This window comes from Oncorhynchus tshawytscha, linkage group LG21 (assembly GCF_018296145.1).
Source record: "Oncorhynchus tshawytscha isolate Ot180627B linkage group LG21, Otsh_v2.0, whole genome shotgun sequence".
Classification (NCBI taxonomy): Eukaryota; Metazoa; Chordata; class Actinopteri; order Salmoniformes; family Salmonidae; genus Oncorhynchus; species Oncorhynchus tshawytscha.
The window spans coordinates 23,599,555-23,621,094 of record NC_056449.1 but is presented as its reverse complement, the minus strand read 5'-3'; the positions used below and the strand labels follow the sequence as shown (position 1 = coordinate 23,621,094).

Below are 21,540 nucleotides of genomic sequence, written 5' to 3'. Positions count from 1 at the left end.
CGCAGGAGGCCTTTTGGTAAATAAGAATGTGTTCTTAGCTGACTTGCCTAGTTAAATAAAGGTTAAATAAAAATAAATGAGGAAAGCATACACAGATGGCGTCTCACTGTGATGTCTAGAACCTTAATGGGTTCTGTGGCTATCCCCACAGGAGAACCCTTTGAAAAAAAACATTTTGATTCCAGGTGAACCCTTTCTACAGAAGCCACCTGGAACCACCAAAGGTTCTACCTGGAACCAGAAAGGGTTCCCTAGGAGGACAGCCGAATAACCCTTTTGGAACCTTTTTTCTAAGTGTGTAGGCCTATACATTATATTTTTTGGGAGAGAAAAGTAAATCTAAGGAAAACAACAATGACACTTTTATTTTGTATAATTTCCTTCTTTTATTTGTTTGGTCGTATAATAATGGTGCGTAGGCCTATGAGAAACGCTGTTGATTAGTGAATTATGAAACATTTTATGGACTACATTCCTAATGAAAATAATGTACCTTTTACTCCATACATTTTCATTGACACTCAAAAGTACTCGTTACATTTTGAATGCTTAACAGGACAGGAAAATTGTCCAATTCACGCACTTATGAAGAGAACATCCCTGTTCATTCCTACTGCTTCTGATCTGGCTGAGTCACGAAACACGATTGCTTCGTTTGTAAATTATTTCTGAGTTTTGGAGTGTTTCTGGCTATCCGTAAATGAAAAAAATAAATAAATAAAAAAGAAAACAATTGTGCCGTCTGGTTTGCCTAATATAAGGAATTTGAAATGCTTATACTTTTACTTTGATACTTCAGTATATTTAAGCAATTACATTTACTTTTGATACTTAAGTATATTTAAAAACAAATACTTTTGACTTTTACTCAGGTAGTATTTTACTGGGTGACTTTCACTTTTTCTTGAGTCATTCTCTATCAAGTTATCTTTACTTTTACTCAAGTATGACTGTTGGGTACTTTTTCCACAACTGATTGTATGTGAAACTACTTATAAGACGCAAATGTACAGTTTTTCCTGAACTCACCTCACTTGCGCATAGGGAGGCTTGCGCTACCCGGTGCAGGCACATGCGCAGATCAAATAAACCCATGGAACGCGGATTTAAACTGTTTACATGTCCTAATAATTCGAAAGATTGCTCAGAAAACCAGGTGTTTTAATCGGCGTATGCTTACTTCGATTATGACTTTACGGCGATTAAGATAAACAGAATAAAGGGTTTATATGACTAATGCCATACTTGGCCTTCTGCTATAATCACTTTAATATCGAATTGTTGGTGTACATGTAAAGGTACACAATCATGCCATGTTTGGTCTCATGTAGGTTATTTCAAACATTCCAGAAGCCAAACACAACCCAATTAGGCTATCCTATTAATTTTAGCTGTCATTTTTAGAGACACACTTATTTGAGGCCGTTGTCATAGTGAAGGGGTAGCATATTCTCTCTTCACCCAGCTTGTCCTCAGAGGCAAAATGGCCGCTATAGTTTCATCGATATAATTTTGCTTTAAAACTGTATGCTGATGAAGACGATTAGAGACACAATGTACAGACAGCGAGGTGTGCAGATCGCGCCTGTATTTCCCGCTTGGCACAATCACTTTTTAACGCGGCGCCCCCCGTCTAGGGATTGGAGCTGTGTCTTGTCAGTAAATTAGCCCACCCTCTGAATATTAAAGTGCACTACTGGGGGGGAAACTGAGCCAGACAGCGAGACGGTGACGAAAAAAATAACCAGTCACCAGACAAGGACGCGACAAGAGCGAGCTCGAGTCACCACTGCGTGTTGAAACTTGCAGTGATGGAGGGGGAAATGCAACCTGCCGACGAGGGTCTCTGCGCCCCAAAGATGTGCAGTCAGCAGCGGGGTCCATACAGCAGCCTCAAGACCTTCCCAAACAAGCGGTTGGTGGGGAAGGCGCGGTTCGACAGACCCACAATGGTCGATATCCCGCTGCTGGGAGACGGAGGCGGTCATCACTACAATCATAATCTCAATCACCATCATCCGTATCAACAACAGTATCAGCAACAGCGGCAGCAGCTCCACCAAACCTCCCTCACCATCAGCAGCAGCAGCCAGTATCTCGCGACACCGCAGCTGCAGCAGCAACAGCGTTTCCCATGCGATAACAGGCCCAGCAGTAGAGCCGCGACATCTACCTCAGCAACAGTGGGGAGTGTGGCGGCAGCATCACTTGGCTTCCAGGAGAGGGTCGGCAGCGGCACCGCGGTGCGCCAGGACCCCACGTATTCGCCTGGAAAAGCCGCGCTCAACCACGAATCTCCCGACTGCACTTACGGGATAAGCTCAGGTATTTTTTCAAACTTGTTGAGAAAGTGAAATTAGGAAAAGTTTAGCCTTTATTTTAGGAATTAGGTGTTGGACTAGACTAGAGGATGTCTAGGCCTGTTGCCTGTGCGCGTAAATGCAATGCAACCACTGTTAGAAATACATTCTCTGGTTAGTATTACAATCCTTTCCAACACAGAAAAAAGGGTCCCAAAAAGCTTATTCGGCTGTCCTCATAGGATTGTTTTTGGTTCCAGGTATAACTCTTTTTGGTTCCAGGTATAACTCTTTTGGATTCCATGTAGAATTCTCTGGGGAAAGGGTTCCACATGGAGCCCAATAGGGTTCTACCTGGAACCAAAAGTGTTTAACCTGGAACAAACATGGTTCTTCAAAGGGTTCTCCTATGGGGGCAGCTTTTTTTCTATGAGTGTAATAAAACACACATTTTAAAATATGCTGTATGTATTTAGCCATATCCAGACCTTACTAGGTAGGCTATTTGCATGGTTGACCCAAAATGACACAAATTTGTTGTCAAACAACAGTTTTTGTTTAAGGTTTTTTATATTTTGCACAAAGACAATTATTGATTCACCACAAGTAGGGCCTAGGCCTATTTGAGGTATTGTAGGCTAAAATGATACAGATAGCCTAATAAAATAGTCATAGAACAACAAATTAAACCATAATGGCATATCAGTCCAGCAGAGAGTAGTAACTATACACTAAGTGTACAAAACATTAGGAACACCTGCTCTTACCATGTCCTAGACTAACCAGGTGAATCCACTTTACACTGCTGCTACTCGCTGTTTATTATCAATGGATACCCCTACCTATGTTACGGATGTAAAACGGCTAGCTAGTTAGCGGTGGTGCGCGCTAGCGTTTCAATCGGTGACGTCACTTGCTCTGAGACCTTGAAGTAGTGGTTCCCCTTGCTCTGCAAGGGCTGCGGCTTTTGTGGAGCGATGGGTAACGATGCTCCGTGGGTGACTGTTGTTGATGTGTGCAGAGGGTCCCTGGTTCGCGCCCGGGTATGGGCGAGGGAACAGTCTAAAGTTATACTGTTACACCTACATGTACATATTACCTCAATTACCTCGACTAACCTGTACCCCCGCACATTGACGCTGTACCCGTACCCCCTGTATATATAGCCTTGTTATTGTTATTTTATTGTGTTACTTTTTTTACTTTAGTTTATTTAGTCAATATTTTCTTAACTCTTATTTTATAAAAAACTACATTGTTGTTAAGGGCTTGTTGTAAGCATGGGAAGGTCTACACCTGTTGTATTGGTTGCGTGTGACAAAATTTGATTTGAACCCCCAATATCTCCATCAATCTCCGATCTCTCTATAATTTCCTGTGATAGATATTATGCACTACTGAAAATAAGCAGCCATGACTGAGTAGGCCCACTATAGGGTCTGTGTGTGCTCAAATGAGTGATAGGGTTGTGCAGTTGTTGAAGTGTGTTTGTGTTTATGTCTGTGTGAATATCCATTGTAATGATGTGCACTGCTTTTGAGCAAAAGCGGGCATACTGGTTTCTCAAAGGAAGAGTAGGCATAGAAATACACGGGAGGTTGAGCTCAGTATTCTGAGATTGTTGTTACGCTGACACAGCACTATCTAGCTTATACTGTGTTAGCACTGTGCTGTAGCATTAAGCCAAATTGGTATAATACTTGTAAATGTCGCCTCATGCCATTATCCAGGGCAGTGACAAAGTACAGGCCTCATACAGTATTACATGCTCTATGGTAGGCCTATAGGCTCCCCTGAACAATCACTACGTTATAACTAACCTGCTCCTATGGTACTGGGGCTTCCAATTTTGTCTTAATTAACAACCCAATTCAAAGCCCAGTTTTAAACAGTTATTAGGTATCTGCATTCGATACAGTACAGAACTTTTCACTCCACTGAGCCAACCGAGTTGACCTAAACCAAGCTGTTGTAATTATGCTGAAAAGAACAGCGCATAAAGAAAATAATCGAGCAAGAACGTTTGGGTCAGTTTGGCGCAATAGTACAAAAAGGGTATATATTTTGTTAACCGTACGACAAAAGCTAGCCAACACAACTAAGTATTCATGTGATTTAATGATTCCAGTGATAAGAGCACATTTCCCTGGAGGTGACAGTCAGACAGAGGTGGTGTTTCTTTCCCATTCTGCATCCCACAGACGGAAGGAGGAACCCAAGGACGCCAGCCCTGAGATCCACACACAATAAAGCAAATTGCATTTAAAAGCTTTTCCAAAGAGTTGTGATTAAAATAAATGGTGCTCATAAATTTGCCTCTGCGGAGCATGTTGTATTTAATGACATTTTATGAGGCTGTCTCCCCGTGCACACTACCAGGGAGCAAGAGAAGAGGGGCGGGTGGGAGGGACGGAGGCACGGGGGATGATATCAGATACATCTCGGCGGGTAAACAAAGACGGCACGCATATTAATAAATGCGACACATCTGCGCCAGGCCGATAGACACGTCTCAGCGGCTGCCAGAGTGCCGGGCCTCCCGCCCAGTTGCAGCGAGGACGCCGTGGGTAGCTGTCTGCGCTCATAATTACCTGCCTTGTCTCTTTGTGTGTGAAGGCAACACATTCGTAATCATTAGAGGAGAGATGTGCGAGATCATCTCATTCCGATGTGCTGAGACTGCTGGGAGAAGGACACAGGGAGAGCTGCTTTTATGAGCTGTTATGGATGATATTATCGCTCAGTAGCATCATAAACCCATTTGTTTGGCTTGGGTGATTATTTAAGCTCAAGAGGAGGGGGGGGGGGGCATCAAATATCGTCAAATCAAATGCATTTGTCAAAAAGTGCTCAACTGTAACCAAAGCCTATAACCCTCAAAGAGCAAACACAGGCAACAATGGCAAGGGAAGGACTAGTGTAGGCCTAGATATTGACATCTGACTCAACCAGCTTCCTTGTACAAGAGTGCCATTGAATGGAGGGAACCTGTACTTGGGTAAAATATGACTCTTGTAGAGAAAGAGGAAGAGCCAGATTGCGTCAGACAACAACATTGACGAATACGCTGATTCGGTGTGCGAGTTCATTAGAACGTGCGTTGAAGATGTCGTTCCCATAGCAACAATTAAAACATTCCCTAACCAGAAACCGTGGATTGATGGCAGCATTCGTGTGAAACTGAAGGCGCGAACCACTGCTTTTAATCAGGGCAAGGTGTCTGGTAACATGACTGAATACAAACAGTGCAGCTATTCCCTCCGCAAGGCTATCAAACAAGCTAAGCGCCAGTACAGAGACAAAATAGAATCTCAATTCAACGGCTCAGACACAAGAGGCATGTGGCAGGGTCTACAGTCAATCACGGACTACAGGAAGAAACCCAGCCCAGTCACGGACCAGGATGTCTTGCTCCCAGGCAGACTAAATAACTTTTTTACCGCTTTGAGGACAATACAGTGCCACTGACACGGCCTGCAACGAAAACATGCGGTCTCTCCTTCACTGCAGCCGAAGTGAGTAAGACATTTAAACGTGTTAACCCTCGCAAGGCTGCAGGCCCAGACGGCATCCCCAGCCGCGCCCTCAGAGCATGCGCAGACCAGCTGGCCGGTGTGTTTACGGACATATTCAATCAATCCCTATACCAGTCTGCTGTTCCCACATGCTTCAAGAGGGCCACCATTGTTCCTGTTCCCAAGAAAGCTAAGGTAACTGAGCTAAACGACTACCGCCCCGTAGCACTCACATCCGTCATCATGAAGTGCTTTGAGAGACTAGTCAAGGACCATATCACCTCCACCCTACCTGACACCCTAGACCCACTCCAATTTGCTTACCGCCCAAATAGGTCCACAGACGATGCAATCTCAACCACACTGCACACTGCCCTAACCCATCTGGACAAGAGGAATACCTATGTGAGAATGCTGTTCATCGACTACAGCTCGGCATTCAACACCATAGTACCCTCCAAGCTCGTCATCAAGCTCGAGACCGTGGGTCTCGACCCCGCCCTGTGCAACTGGGTACTGGACTTCCTGACGGGCCGCCCCCAGGTGGTGAGGGTAGGCAACAACATCTCCTCCCCGCTGATCCTCAACACTGGGGCCCCACAAGGGTGCGTTCTGAGCCCTCTCCTGTACTCCCTGTTCACCCACGACTGCGTGGCCACACACGCCTCCAACTCAATCATCAAGTTTGCGGACGACACAACAGTGGTAGGCTTGATTACCAACAACGACGAGACGGCCTACAGGGAGGAGGTGAGGGCCCTCGGAGTGTGGTGTCAGGAAAATAACCTCACACTCAACGTCAACAAAACTAAGGAGATGATTGTGGACTTCAGGAAACAGCAGAGGGAACACCCCCCCATCCACATCGATGGAACAGTAGTGGAGAGGGTAGCAAGTTTTAAGTTCCTCGGCATACAGATCACAGACAAACTGAATTGGTCCACTCACACAGACAGCATCGTGAGGAAGGCGCAGCAGCGCCTCTTCAACCTCAGGAGGCTGAAGAAATTCGGCTTGTCACCAAAAGCACTCACAAACTTCTACAGATGCACAATCGAGAGCATCCTGGCGGGCTGTATCACCGCCTGGTATGGCAACTGCACCGCCCTCAACCGTAAGGCTCTCCAGAGGGTAGTGAGGTCTGCACAACGCATCACCAGGGGCAAACTACCTGCCCTCCAGGACACCTACACCACCCGATGCTACAGGAAGGCCATAAAGATCATCAAGGACATCAACCACCCGAGCCACTGCCTGTTCACCCCGCTGTCATCCAGAAGGCGAGGTCAGTACAGGTGCATCAAAGCTGGGACCGAGAGACTGAAAAACAGCTTCTATCTCAAGGCCATCAGACTGTTAAACAGCCACCACTAACATTGAGTGGCTACTGCCAACACACCGTCAATGACACTGACTCTACTCCAGCCACTTTAATAATGGGAATTGATGGGAAATGATGTAAATATATCACTAGCCACTTTAAACAATGCTACCTTATATAATGTTACTTACCCTACATTATTCATCTCATATGCATACGTAGATACTGTACTCTATATCATCGACTGCATCCTTATGTAATACATGTATCACTAGCCACTTTAACTATGCCACTTGGTTTACATACTCATCTCATATGTATATACTGTACTCGATATCATCTACTGTATCTTGCCTATGCTGCTCTGTACCATCACTCATTCATATATCCTTATGTACATATTCTTTATCCCCTTACACTGTGTATAAGACAGTAGTTTTTTGGAATTGTTAGTTAGATTACTTGTTCGTTATTACTGCATTGTCGGAACTAGAAGCACAAGCATTTCGCTACACTCGCATTAACATCTGCTAACCATGTGTATGTGACAAATAAAATTTGATTTTGATTTTAGAGGGTGTGAGGGTGGTGAGGGGAGGAAGCCAGAGCAGCGAAGCAGAAATGCCAACACCTTTATATAGAATTTGAGAGTCAAGTAGAGGTGACTGAGAAAGGGATAAGATTGAAGCAATCCTACTGTAGTATTATGAACAACTAATCTAGTCCACGCTCTTCTGTGTTTAAAAAAAATCCATGCTATCAATTCAATGCCAAGTAATCAAGGACTGTGGAAATGTAGAAATGTGTTGATGCCCAAACTTTGACTCCAAAATATGCTGGTTGGCCTTCATGTCATAGTGAACGTCTTGGCTATCTTTATCTACTCGCTCTCTGTTTCTCTAGAAAACCGCCTCATCTTGGATGCCTTCGCACAGCAGTGTAGCCGGGTCCTCACTCTTCTCAACAACAACGGCCGGTTTGTGGAGCCTCAAGCTCCTCTGCCCTCCTCCCACATCAAGCAGGAGGACAGCTGCCTCTCTGGACCTGGGGCGGAGTCAAGGCCAGTCGCGGGTCAGGGGGGTAATTACCCCACCCTGGGCACGCCACGTCTTGACGAGAGCGCCACCGTCGACCCTGATGACGAAGCCCAGCACAGCCACTGGAGCCAACAACAAACATCTGCCTTCCTGCGCATTTTCACTGAGTCCCTCCAGAGCTATCTGCTCACCGGGAACCAGCAGCCCCACCCGGGCCCGGGCCTCGAGGGAGAGCGATGCCCACCAGCTGAGCCCGAGTCTGGGGGGTCGCCGGGCCACAACCTGGGGGGCTGGAACTCCCCGGCCCCCTCAGATTCGTATGGCCACCCCTCGTCCACCCTGCCGGAGGAGGAAGAGGAGGAGGAGGAGAGCTGCTGCCCTCGCTGTGTGGAGCTGGAGCAGGAGGTGCTGTGTCTGCAGCAGGAGAATGAAGAGCTGCGCAACAAGATGGACAACATACCAGGTACAGTACCGGGATTTCAGGATCATAGAACCCAGTAAAGGCAGATTCATGTGAGATTGTGACTTGGTATGTGGATACTATAGAAGGCTGTCACCCGTAAAAGCCTCAAGTGAGACGATGTGCTAATTTTGCTGCCCAAGACAACTCGGTGGATTTGGGTCTTTACCCCGTGACTTGACATAGCATGTCACATTAATGACACAGTGCCAAATGAGGGGGGTAACCATGTGGTGTAGTACCTAACTTTTTATGTCAAGTTCAAGATTTACAGTGCCCTCTGGAATTTTTTGTTGTTGTTTTGGTTCTGTACTCCAGCACCTTTCTGGGCTCCCAAGTGGCGCAGCAGTCTAAGGCACTTTATCTCAGTGCTAGAGGCATCACTACAGACCCTGGTTCGATTCCAGACTGTATCACAACCGGTCGTGATTGGGAGTCCCATAGGGCGGCACACATTTGGCCCAGTGTCGTCCGGGTTAGGGTTTGCCTGGGGTAGGCCATCATTGTAAATAAGAATTTGTTCTTAACTGACTTGCCTAGTTAAATAAAGGGTCAATAAAAATAAATAAATTAAGAAACTTTGGAGAGAAAAGTTTGAGTGAAGTGAATTTGTCCCAATACCTTTGGTTCCCTAAAATGGGGGAACTATGTACAAAAACTGTTTTAATTTGTAAATGGTTTACCTGATATGGATCAAAATGCCATCAAATTAAAGCTGACAGCCTGCACTTTAACCTCAATAGTCAATAGTCATTGTATCATTTAAAATCCAAAGTGCTGGAGTACAGAGCCAAAACGTGTCACTGTCCCAATAATTTCGGGGGGGGCTGTATTTGACATTTTAGTCATTAAGCAGATGCTCTTATCTAGAGTGACATAGAGTTAGACACCCCGGACTCGATTTATATATCACATTCTTTCTGTGTCTTCAATCAAATCTTTTTGATGGCTTTTATAACCCTGATTTCCTTCCAGCTCCCTGCCAGAATGTGCTGGACTTCTTCAAGACTGTTCTCCAGCACCATGACCAGTTTATACAGCCCATGGCAGAGGAACAACTAACAGAGGCAAGAAATCAGTTTGTCTCAAAACACAGACTGTGTCTTTCTAGAAAGAAATACTCTTGGTCTGTTCCAGTTTCTGTCAGGTACTGTACTGTACCTTTTTATGTTTTATCACTAGTCATACTGGCCGTGTCTGAAATCTGTCTTGCTTACTGCATACTGTGTATTAATTGTACTACATACTATATTTAGAACGTATTGTTCAGTAAAAAACGAATGCAGTACGTGCAAATATCAACATACTAAGCTCATCCATTCTGAGAATGCGTCATCTAATGTGCAATTGCAATGTTTCCCGCCATTCATTAATTTTGACAGGGAGTCAATGGCCAGGGGCTCTCGGGAGTGGGCTGGGGGTCCAGCCGTGTATCTGGTAACTAGTTGGCTACCTAAAGAGGCTCAAAGTTGCCCACCGTTTACCCGCTTCATTGAATTTCTTCACTTTGAGATGAGGAGCACTGGCTAAATGAGGCTTGTCATTCGGTTTAGCCACATGTCAGTGTAGTTCTGATCCTTTTCTGGCTTCCAGACTGGCTGTCAGTCGCCCTGTCTAGTCATCAATGTGCTACGCATTACTTCCCTGGAGAAGAGAGAGCCAAGGGCTGACACTACTAACCGGCGTGCTTCAGCTGGGGTGAGCGGTAATCAGTATTATTTTCACTGCTTGTTTCTGTCCGGCACTTGAGAACACCTAAGGCAACACAAGAGGGATTATTTGGCTAGGAATCGGATGGTAGCGCCCTCGGCCAATATATGAAAGTGTAAGACTGTGTGTTTTGCCAGTGTGAGTGTGTTTGTGATGCTTGTTTACCGTACTGTATGTGTGTGAGAATGGGTGGATGTGTGTTGCGAGAGGACGGCACTTATCGTGTCATCCAGTGTTTACTTCCTTCTGTGTGCATGGTCCTCTGAGTCCCCTCTTCCCTTTGATATTTATTGGGCGAGGCCGGTCCCATAGCTTCACTTTGACATACAGTACATTTAGGCTGATCCAGGGGCCAGGTGAGTTCAACCTAGCTGTTTACACCTGCAGGACTCTGTTCCATGGAGGGATTCATATTTTCCTGTTTCAATACAGAGAAGAATTCATATTTATCCAGAGAGTCCGGGAAATATGGCAAAAATCGTAAGTGCCCATTTAAAGCGTGTAAAACTAAGATATGGTCACTATGCCAGGGTTCTCCGCAAATAAGATTGTCGCTGCGCCACCTTGTCACCTTGATTTCAAGGCAAATTAAACTGATATTCAGTAATGATAGAGGAACTATCTTTGATGGCCAACAACATTGTTTTGAATAGCAAAACCAGCCGTTCATAATGTTCCTCAATTAATTCAGAGCATTTCAGCAGTCGGCTAACTGGACACAGATCTAAATTAGGACACACGGTGTGCACCCCTCGTATAGCGTTGTCGAATCATACAAACTTTGTAATGGCAGTCCAACAAAAGTCAAATGAACAAAGTTGCTAAGCTTGCTAGATAACTTCCTTTAAGGAATGACAGAATATTTAATATAATAACTATATCCTATATTTGGCTAAATCAAGTTGATGATTATACAGATCGATCATGAATAACGGGGGAGATAAAGAGTGGAAATAGTTTAAGCATCAAGGTACTATATCTTAACGGGGACCAACTTTGTTGAAACAGTCTGGGGATCCCAGTTACCCATGTTAATCACTAATGGACACATAGCCCGGGTAAGTTACCCTTCTTATCGGATCTTGTCCCAGCCAACCCTTGTATTCCACCATGCTCTGACGGACACATAAGTGGACTCCCGACCACGGTTAGGGTTTTCCTTCTATGGAGTAGGGAGGAATATCAGACCCACTTGCCTGATGTGGTTTAAACACCTTCATCACTCTGTGCCTCTTCGCCGAGCCGATCTACACGATTGACATCTCTCAGCAGATCTATGGAGTAGAGCAGGACTCTTTGTTTTTTCAGCTTTGCGAAGTCCGCCCTTCAAGACCAAGATAGTCCCATGGCTTGCAATACTTAATCGTTAGGAGTAGGCTACTTGCTCAGGGCCCCTCTCAAAAAGCCAAACAGGGTGACCCTATCGACTCCCAGCAGCTTGTTAATGATTGATGCAGCAACAGTGATGTAGTATGCAATCTTTTCCGATCTAGCCACCTCGACGGTGTCAACGTCGTCTTCGTATCGCACTGTAACGTCAACCACCAAAGCGGCACCATTTTTCACGAATATCAAGTCTGGTTTCCTTAGTCTCCCATCCAGCGTGGAGATATGTATCTCCTTGATAACGTTCCATCCGTTGCTTTCGGCTTCCGTTACTGATAGGTCACACACCCTGTTGTGCCTATTTATGCTCCTTGGATCAACTGGCATCGACCCAGTATATGTCAGCAAGATTCATACAGGGCTGGAAAGTGCCTCCAAGAGGAATCCTTTTCTGGCCTTCCCCTTTTAAACATCTCCCGAGTAGGATAGACATTTGCCCTCAACTTCAGTCCATTGTTATACTGGCCGAATCCCACTGAGGAGGTAAGCCTAGTTTTGCTGATCTTATCACGGCCAAAGGCCTGCGTCCCCACACCTTGAGTTGACAGGCATATCCATTTTCACATTTCTCCCTGCCTCCAATCACACGGTATTGGGAAATGCAGCGTCACTAAGCCAGTTGTGTTGTTGTCGAGGGAGGGCATCTTTGTGTCGCTCTCACCGACTTGCAGCCATATTCCCTCATCTGCCGGTGGATCCTTCTGGCCTGGATCGATGTAATCTGGGGGGCCAGCTTCACGATACCTAGACCACCGTATCGGTGTTTCACATAGAGCAACCCGTTACATGTGCTCGTGGGTGGGGGAGCCATTCTTTCACAGCGGTTCTTATCATTCCATCTATTTTGGTCAGGTCGACACCCTTTAGGTTGCTGTGGTCAGCTCTGTAGATTAGCCTCGGGACAGTGAAAGACCTTCTGAGAAGGTTTTAGCACCGCCCATCCGATCTTGCATATCCAGTCACGAAGTAGCCCGATCATTGTCGGTTTAACTATGCCTGCCTACGGGTTCACTTGCATTCCAAGATATTTTTAGAATTCCTCAGGCCCAATTAAGTGCAAGTCCTCTCCATTCAGTTTCCAGGATAAATAGTCATTAACCTTGAATGAGAACTTGCCCTTGTCATTACCACCTTTCTCAATTAAGAAACTGTGGCAGTTTCTGGGTTGAACTCTCAACTCCATCAGTTGGCAATATTGTTCCAGAATTGCCATGTTTTTTTCCCATACCTTTCACCGAGCTGTTCAACAGTACCAAGTCATCGGCAAAAACTAAAGTGGTAGTCTGGCGGACTTCTGGCCCGACCCCAGAGCCCTGGCATTCGAGTGTCTGAACTGAACAGCACCTGCGACCTTGGATCGTATTGCTTAACCCGGACCAACATGTCAATCATCAAGGATTTCACTCCATCGAGAATGACCCTTGTTACGCTGTTCTCATAGATGCTCCCGATCAACTCCATGATGTGCCGGTCAAGGCCCCTTTACTCAAGAACACCCAGAAGGTGCTCATGCAATGCCGAGTCGAAAGCCTTCACAAAGTCCACAAATACCATGGCTAGGAGTGTACATTGTTTTTTACTCTGTTTGATGAGCCCCTGGAGTGACATTCAATTTTTGGGGGGTCAGAAATACAAAGGTATCTTCGGACCGCTAACTTTTGTTCTTGATTAATGAAAACATTCTTCTCAAAAGCTTTCACTTTTGTCCGTCTTGCACCGGTCCAAGAATTTCACCTCTAGCGGCACAATACGAATGCCCCCCGTCCCCCTCTTAATCATGGCCCCAGTTCAGAAGAAAAACCCACAAAATAGAACCAAAGTCCTATTCCATTAATCCTAGCTGAGGTATTCAAGTGACCGGGCCTACTTTGAACACAAATGTTTTCAAAGTCAACGCTTTGGACCACACAGGACATTCAATTAGGCACATCAAGGGAGCAACAAGAGGCAGGGGCTGGGACAGGCGGTCCCGAGATCCAACTATAGGCTTTTTAACTGCAGCAACTTTAAGATACGCTATTGGAGCGTCACCGCCACAAAGGGCGCGCGATCGGCTCAAGGTTATCTAGAGTCACCAAAGGTGAACCGTCTCCGAAAGTGCCTCCACCGATGGAGGCCAATCCACGTGGGGAGCGAGGAACCATTTAGAAGCCGGCCGACAGGGGCCCTCTCAGGTGAATCATGAATTCCAAGAGAGTCCTAGTCACTCCAACCATTTACCTGGGCTTCATTGAATTGAATGAGAGATAGCTCCAGAGGGCCAGGTAGGGCTGGGGGCGACCCCCAGGGAGGGGAGTCAGAGCAAACCCTGCCAAGGCCGCCAGGGGACGCAACTCCATCCAGCCAGCTCCCTGCCCCAGGGAGATGGGTGGAGAGGGCTAGGGCTGACCCAGGGAGGACCCCAGCCATACTCATTTCAGAAAAGCCGAAGTGAGTACAGTATGACATCCTTTATATAGCATACTACATTTCTGAAATTTCACATACCATAAAACTTTCTATTTTTGCATACTCAAAATGTCTACTATTTAGAAGCTTAGTACGGGTATTCGGACACGGCCAATGTGTATATTATAGATGTTACATGAGAGATGCAAAATAAGACACCAGGGTGAACTTTTAGATCTAAAGAGCGCTCTATCTCTACAGGAAGAAGAACAGAAAACATTATATGAGGTTTGTGTTTTCCAGATGTGTTTTCTTACTGTATGTAACGGAATGACCCCTCACTTAGTTTGTGTCTTTCTAATGGGCCTTACTCTAATGGGTCTTAAATATCACCTACTCACCTTGGTGGCTTTCTCGGCATGAGAAGCGTTGTCGTCCCCACCCCCATCCTAGTTTGTTAGACATTTTGAGACCTCAAAAGTAGTCCACTATTAGAAAGTTTCACAATCTGTAATATAGATCCATTTAAAATGTGAAATTAACTGGGGCCTATCTTTCCCATTCATGTTTTAATCGAGCATATAGCTAGACCGACACATCAAATGGCATTGGGCATGGACTCCTCTCTGACAGTCTAACACACTTTGATTTTGGAGTAAACAATCACTTAAAAGCCCAGTTAAATAGGGGAGTGGATATATAGATTTTTGGGGGATGTTGTCACTGACTCCCTTTAAGTGATGTTCAACTCAGTTGCACAGCAGCTTTATAGATAAAACCGAAACTAGTGGCACAAGATGTGAAACTGCCATTCAAATCAGCTTCTCTATTAAGGATGTGAAAATATCATCTTGCAACAGTGTTGCATAACAAGATAAAAATAGGTTCTGTTAAATGAAGAAAAGGTTCATGGACACCACCACCTCCTTTTCCTCAACATTGCCGTTACATCTGGCAATAACTTCTTGTTCTATGGGGCAATGGGTTTACAACGATAGGAACTGGTTATTGTTGGTATCAGGTGTATAGCACAATTATTAATGCTTTAGATTTATTTGAGAAACTAGACTAACTAAAACATATCATAGTTCTCCATCACATATTGAGCATGACGTTAACAACCTTGTTATAACACATGAATGACTGCACTTCTTCTGAATGCTTTGAAAGCTTGAATGCACTTTTCAATACCCTGCTAGTGCCCCTCAGGGTTGGGGTCAATTCCATTTCAATTCAGTCAATCAACTGTAATCCAATTCCAATTGTCCTTTTTCGTTTCATTGCTTTTCGATGAGGAAAAAAATGGAAAAGGAATTTCAGTTGACTTTCTGAATTGGCGGAACTGAAATGGAATTGGCCCCAACCCTGGTGGCTCTATGGCAGGGTACTCAGAGCTCATAACTAAGCCGTTCCATTCTCACCAGTTGTGGTTTGTGGCAATTTAAATGGGGGGGACAGGTTAATAGTAATGGCTGAAACTGAATAAATGGAATGGTATCAAACACATCAAAAACATGGTTTTATACCATTCCATTCCAGCCATTATTATGAGCTGTCCTTCCCTCACCTACCTCCTGTCATTCTCACCCTCTTCACTTCTTCATACCCCTCCTCAGGGCAGTAAACAGCTCCTGGGGAACTACCCCCTCTTCATCACCAACAAGCAGTGGGACGAGGCAGTCAACTCATCCAAGAAAGATGGCCGGCGGCTGCTGCGCTACCTGATCCGCTTCGTCTTCACTACGGATGAGCTCAAGTACTCGTGCGGCCTGGGCAAGAGGAAACGCTCAGTTCACTCAGGAGAGCCTGGGCCGGAGAGACGGCCCCTCAACCCCGTCAAAGTCACCTGCCTCAGAGGTACTGGCGGCATCTCTACTAAAGAGATGGGTACTACAGCAACATGTATGCTACTAAAGAGATGGGTACTACAGCAAAACGTATGCTACTAAAGAGATGGGTACTACAGCAAAACGTATGCTACTAAAGAGATGGGTACTACAGCAAAACGTATGCTACTAAAGAGATGGGTACGACAGCAACATGTATGCTACTAAAGAGATGGGTACTACAGCAACATGTATGCTATTAAAGAGATGGGTACTACAGCAACATGTATGCTACTAAAGAGATGGGTACTACAGCAACATGTATGCTATTAAAGAGATGGGTACTACAGCAACATGTATGCTATTAAAGAGATGGGTACTACAGCAACATGTATGCTACTAAAGAGATGGGTACGACAGCAACATGTATGCTATTAAAGAGATGGGTACTACAGCAACATGTATGCTACTAAAGAAATGGGTACGACAGCAACATGTATGCTATTAAAGAGATGGGTACTACAGCAACATGTATGCTACTAAAGAGATGGGTACTACAGCAACATGTATGCTACTAAAGAGATGGGTACTATAGCAACATGTATGCTATTAAAGAGATGGGTACTACAGCAACATGTATGCTACTAAAGAGATGGGTACTACAGCAACATGTATGCTACTTAAGACACGGGTACTACATCAACATGTATGCTATTAAAGAGATGGGTACTATAGCAACATGTATGCTACTAAAGACACGGGTACTACAGCAACATGTATGCTACTAAAGAGATGGGTACTACAGCAACATGTATGCTATTAAAGAGATGGGTACTACAGCAACATGTATGCTATTAAAGAGATGGGTACTACAGCAACATGTATGCTACTAAAGAGATGGGTACGACAGCAACATGTATGCTATTAAAGAGATGGGTACTACAGCAACATGTATGCTACTAAAGAGATGGGTACTACAGCAACATGTATGCTACTAAAGAGATGGGTACTACAGCAACATGTATGCTACTAAAGAGATGGGTACTACAGCAACATGTATGCTACTAAAGAGATGGGTACTACAGCAAAACATGTATGCTACTAAAGAGATGGGTACTACAGCAAAACGTATGCTACTGAAGAGATGGGTACTACAGCAACATGTATGCTACTAAAGAGATGGGTACTACAGCAAAACATATGCTACTAATGAGATGGGTACTACAGCAACATGTATGCTACTAAAGAGATGGGTACTACAGCAACATGTATGCTATTAAAGAGATGGGTACTACAGCAACATGTATGCTACTAAAGAGATGGGTACTACAGCAACATGTATGCTACTAAAGAGATGGGTACTACAGCAACATGTATGCTACTAAAGAGATGGGTACTACAGCAAAACGTATGCTACTGAAGAGATGGGTACTACAGCAACATGTATGCTACTAAAGAGATGGGTACTACAGCAAAACATATGCTACTAATGAGATGGGTACTACAGCAACATGTATGCTACTAAAGAGATGGGTACTACAGCAACATGTATGCTACTAAAGAGATGGGTACTACAGCAACATGTATGCTATTAAAGAGATGGGTACTACAGCAAAACATATGCTACTAATGAGATGGGTACTCCAGCAACATGTATGCTATTAAAGAGATGGGTACTATAGCAACATGTATGCTATTAAAGAGATGGGTATTACAGCAACATGTATGCTATTAAAGAGATGGGTACTACAGCAACATGTATGCTACTAAAGAGATGGGTACTATAGCAACATGTATGCTATTAAAGAGATGGGTACTACAGCAACATGTATGCTATTAAAGAGATGGGTACTATAGCAACATGTATGCTATTAAAGAGATGGGTACTACAGCAACATGTATGCTATTAAAGAGATGGGTACTACAGCAACATGTATGCTACTAAAGAGATGGGTACTACAGCAACATGTATGCTACTAAAGAGATGGGTACTACAGCAAAATGTATGCTACTAAAGAGATGGGTACTACAGCAACATGTATGCTACTAAAGAGATGGGTACTACAGCAACATGTATGCTACTAAAGAGATGGGTACTACAGCAACATGTATGCTACTAAAGAGATGGGTACTACAGCAACATGTATGCTACTAAAGAGATGGGTACTACAGCAAAACATGTATGCTACTAAAGAGATGGGTACTACAGCAACATGTATGCTACTAAAGAGATGGGTACTACAGCAACATGTATGCTACTAAAGAGATGGGTACTACAGCAACATGTATGCTATTAAAGAGATGGGTACTACAGCAACATGTATGCTACTAAAGAGATGGGTACTACAGCAACACGTATGCTACTAAAGAGATGGGTACTACAGCAAAACATATGCTACTAAAGAGATGGGTACTACAGCAAAACGTATGCTACTAAAGAGATGGGTACTACAGCAAAACGTATGCTACTAAAGAGATGGGTACTACAGCAACATGTATGCTACTAAAGAGATGGGTACTACAGCAACATGTATGCTACTAAAGAGATGGGTACTACAGCAACATGTATGCTACTAAAGAGATGGGTACGACAGCAACATGTATGCTACTAAAGAGATGGGTACTACAGCAAAACGTATGCTACTAAAGAGATGGGTACTATAGCAACATGTATGCTACTAAAGAGATGGGTACTACAGCAACATGTATGCTACTAAAGAGATGGGTACTACAGCAACATGTATGCTATTAAAGAGATGGGTACTACAGCAACATTTATGCTACTAAAGAGATGGGTACTACAGCAACATGTATGCTACTAAAGAGATTGGTGAACAGATGTTGGCAACATCAAATTTTGTGCAGTTTGTTTTTCTAATCATAACAAATATTTACTTGTACTCCTCAGAGTTTATCCGAATGCACTGTGCCTCTAACCCAGACTGGTGGATGCCTTCTGAGGAGCAGATCAACAAGGTGTTCAGCGACGCGGTGGGCCATGCGCGCCAGGGTCGGGCCGTGGGCACCTTCCTGGGCAGCAGTGGCAGTAGCACTAGCAGTCTTTACATGGAGGCTTACGACGGGCCCCTGTCACAGGATGAAGTGTACCTGAAGGGCTCTCACAATGGCCTGGGGGATTGAAAGGAGAAGGAATGAAGCCTTGGTCAGGATTCAATCCAAGGTGCGTTATTGAGAAGCACACTAGACAGCCGACAGTGCGCCTTTTTAAAGGCAATTTCACAGAGATTGCATTCATGGTGAACGCTGCAAATGTTGTCTCAAGCATAAATTACCTTTAAAGGGCACATTGTTGACTGTTTAGGGCGTTGCTCTACAACGCGACTTGGATTTAATCCTGACTACTGTCTTCTAACATGTGGAGACACTCCTACGCGATGTTAGTCCCTCAACCGAGGTGGTGATGCTGCTGATTTGTCACCACAGATGGTTTGTTTACATAGCAGGTTAGGATAATTAGTGTGGCAGGTTAGGATAATTAGTGTGGCAGGTTAGGAAAAGGGTTAGAGTTAGTCTTAGCTACAATGCTAGTTGTAAACAACTGTAGTCCCCGACACGCCCACTAGATGGCGATGTAGGCCTACTCCATCAAGCCACAACAGTAGAATCCTAAACAGACCATCTGTGGTGACAAGTCATCAGTATCATAACACTGGTTCAGACGAAACTAACGCTATCTGACGTAAGACAATGAGGATGAGGATGTTAGAACTGTAGGCCGAACCAACTGGTACTAACCTGCTCTTCTTCCGTAATGCTACAGAGCAGGGCAGGAAAATAACATTCAAACAACATTCAAGAGGAAATAGTCTCCCCATTGAACATTCTAAAACAGCTGTTTTTGGGGCTTATTTTATTGGGGGGGGGGGGTTCTGCTCAAATGTTCCAATGTTGTAATATGCATTTATTAAGTTACATGAAAGCATTCAACTGTTTGTAAAACTACAACGCTAGTTTTCCCTCAGTCTTCCTTCTGCCATTGCTTTGTGGAAAATTTTAGAAAAGGGTTACATACAGTAATACAGAATTTCGCAAACTAAGGGAGCTACAGCAATCAGTAGGTCTGACTGTAGCTGGGTCATTTCCAAATGACAATTAAGACAAATCTAGTGTGTAGTTTTTCAATGAGGATTATAACAGTTTCCTTTTGCTATATAACATTGCCAAGAATTTACTGGAATGTACTGTACTATGATGTACTGATTGAGATGGTCGTTATGATATCTGTAATGAGAAGAGAAAATGAGACATTATCCTTCCTTGTACAGATAAATTATGTTGGCTACTTTAGACAAAACTCCCTGTTGTATTATGTTCTGGCTGACGCCCAAACCCACGTGGTACACGACACACTGTGCCCCACTGGTCTAAAGACAGTCATATTCCGGTTGTCTCAGAGAGCAGCTACATTGGTTGGTTTCTCTGAAACTTTTTCCTGGGGGTTTGAAAAGCCATCAATTGTATTGGAACGGGGCGGCGCCCAGCAGATGTGTGTGGCTGTGCCTGTGGGTGTTTGGGTACGAAAGACAGATGAGAACCAACCAGAAAAAGCACAGCCCATTGCATTATTGACACATCGTGCTGACAACATCAAACAGCCTCCCTCCCCAGACTCAGAGGCCTGGATCTTTGGTATCAGCCAGGCAACTTATGCTAACCAAAGATAATTAAGGTAGACATGCAGGATTTGTGCAACTGTACGATGACTATTGATTGATGGATTGCCATTGATTGTATTTAATCGGGATACATTTCAATTCATTGATGGTAAATATTCAAGATATTGGTGGTAGAGAAAACCACAAAAGCCCAGACTAGTTTGAAACTTTGGGATGATAACCCCCCCCCCCACACACACACACACACACACACACACACACACAGCAAGAAACACTATATTTGAAATGCCTTTCAAGGTCCAGTGCAGTCAAAACTAGATGTCCTGTGTCTGATATATATTTCCGCACTAGGAGGTTGGAATAATACTGTGAAAATCCTAATAATGCCCTTTTCGTGTAAGAGCTGTTTGAAACGATTGCCAGAAATGTCAGCCTGTTTTGGTGGGATGGAGTTTTGGCCTGCCTGTTGACATCACCAGGTGGTAAATTAGTTAGACCAATAAGAAAGAGAGTTCCAAATCTCTCTGCCAATAACAGATCGTTTTCTGTTTTCCCCTCCCTACTCAGACCACTCACAGACAGTCTCTTTGCTAAGAAGCTATTTCTGTTTAATTTTTACCATTTTAATTGAAAACAATCACAGTAAGATACTTAATTGTTACCCTGAAATGATTTGATGTTGAGATAAAAATGGCTGCATTGGACCTTTAAGATAAACTTTAACACCCATGTGTATATCTATAGTTCTGATGACTTAGTTGTTCAGAACATGGTGCTTGCATCACTGAGTTATGGGTTTGCCACATGGGCCACATAATACTGAATAGTGTACTGTATATGTGTTAACTGTGTTTGCTAAATGACTATAATATTATAATTATACTCCAAGAACTACAGTACCCATAATGCTAGCTAGTGTCAGACTGCTTCTAGACTACTAAAATCACAAGATAAGGGCGG

General features: G+C 44.2%; 1 protein-coding gene across 2 annotated transcripts; it reads left to right on the top strand.

The window, feature by feature from the left end:
• The first annotated feature begins 1,110 nt into the window (after positions 1-1,110).
• LOC112221111 (BEN domain-containing protein 4) lies at positions 1,111-21,019 on the top strand. 2 transcript variants are annotated; one of them, XM_024383227.2, is made up of 5 exons: positions 1,120-2,325; positions 8,040-8,636; positions 9,609-9,700; positions 15,734-15,974; positions 18,852-21,019. In XM_024383227.2, the coding sequence occupies exons 1-5, from the start codon at positions 1,812-1,814 to the stop codon at positions 19,082-19,084; spliced, it is 1,677 nt and encodes a 558-aa protein (XP_024238995.1). In that variant the 5' UTR covers positions 1,120-1,811; the 3' UTR covers positions 19,085-21,019. The 2 variants fall into 2 exon arrangements, 1 of the variants encoding a protein (XP_024238995.1); XR_002948976.2 differs by lacking the exon at positions 18,852-21,019 and having other exon boundaries at positions 1,111-2,325; positions 9,609-10,331; positions 15,734-15,814.
• The last annotated feature ends 521 nt before the right edge of the window (positions 21,020-21,540 follow it).

Coding starts and splice junctions, on each gene's coding strand:
- LOC112221111 (XM_024383227.2), top strand. CDS start 1,812: ATGGAGGGGGAAATGCAACCTGCCGACGAGGGTCTCTGCGCCCCAAAG. Junction 2,326..8,039: donor CACTTACGGGATAAGCTCAG/GTATTTTTTCAA, acceptor CTGTTTCTCTAG/AAAACCGCCTCATCTTGGAT. Junction 9,701..15,733: donor CAGAGGAACAACTAACAGAG/GCAAGAAATCAG, acceptor ACCCCTCCTCAG/GGCAGTAAACAGCTCCTGGG.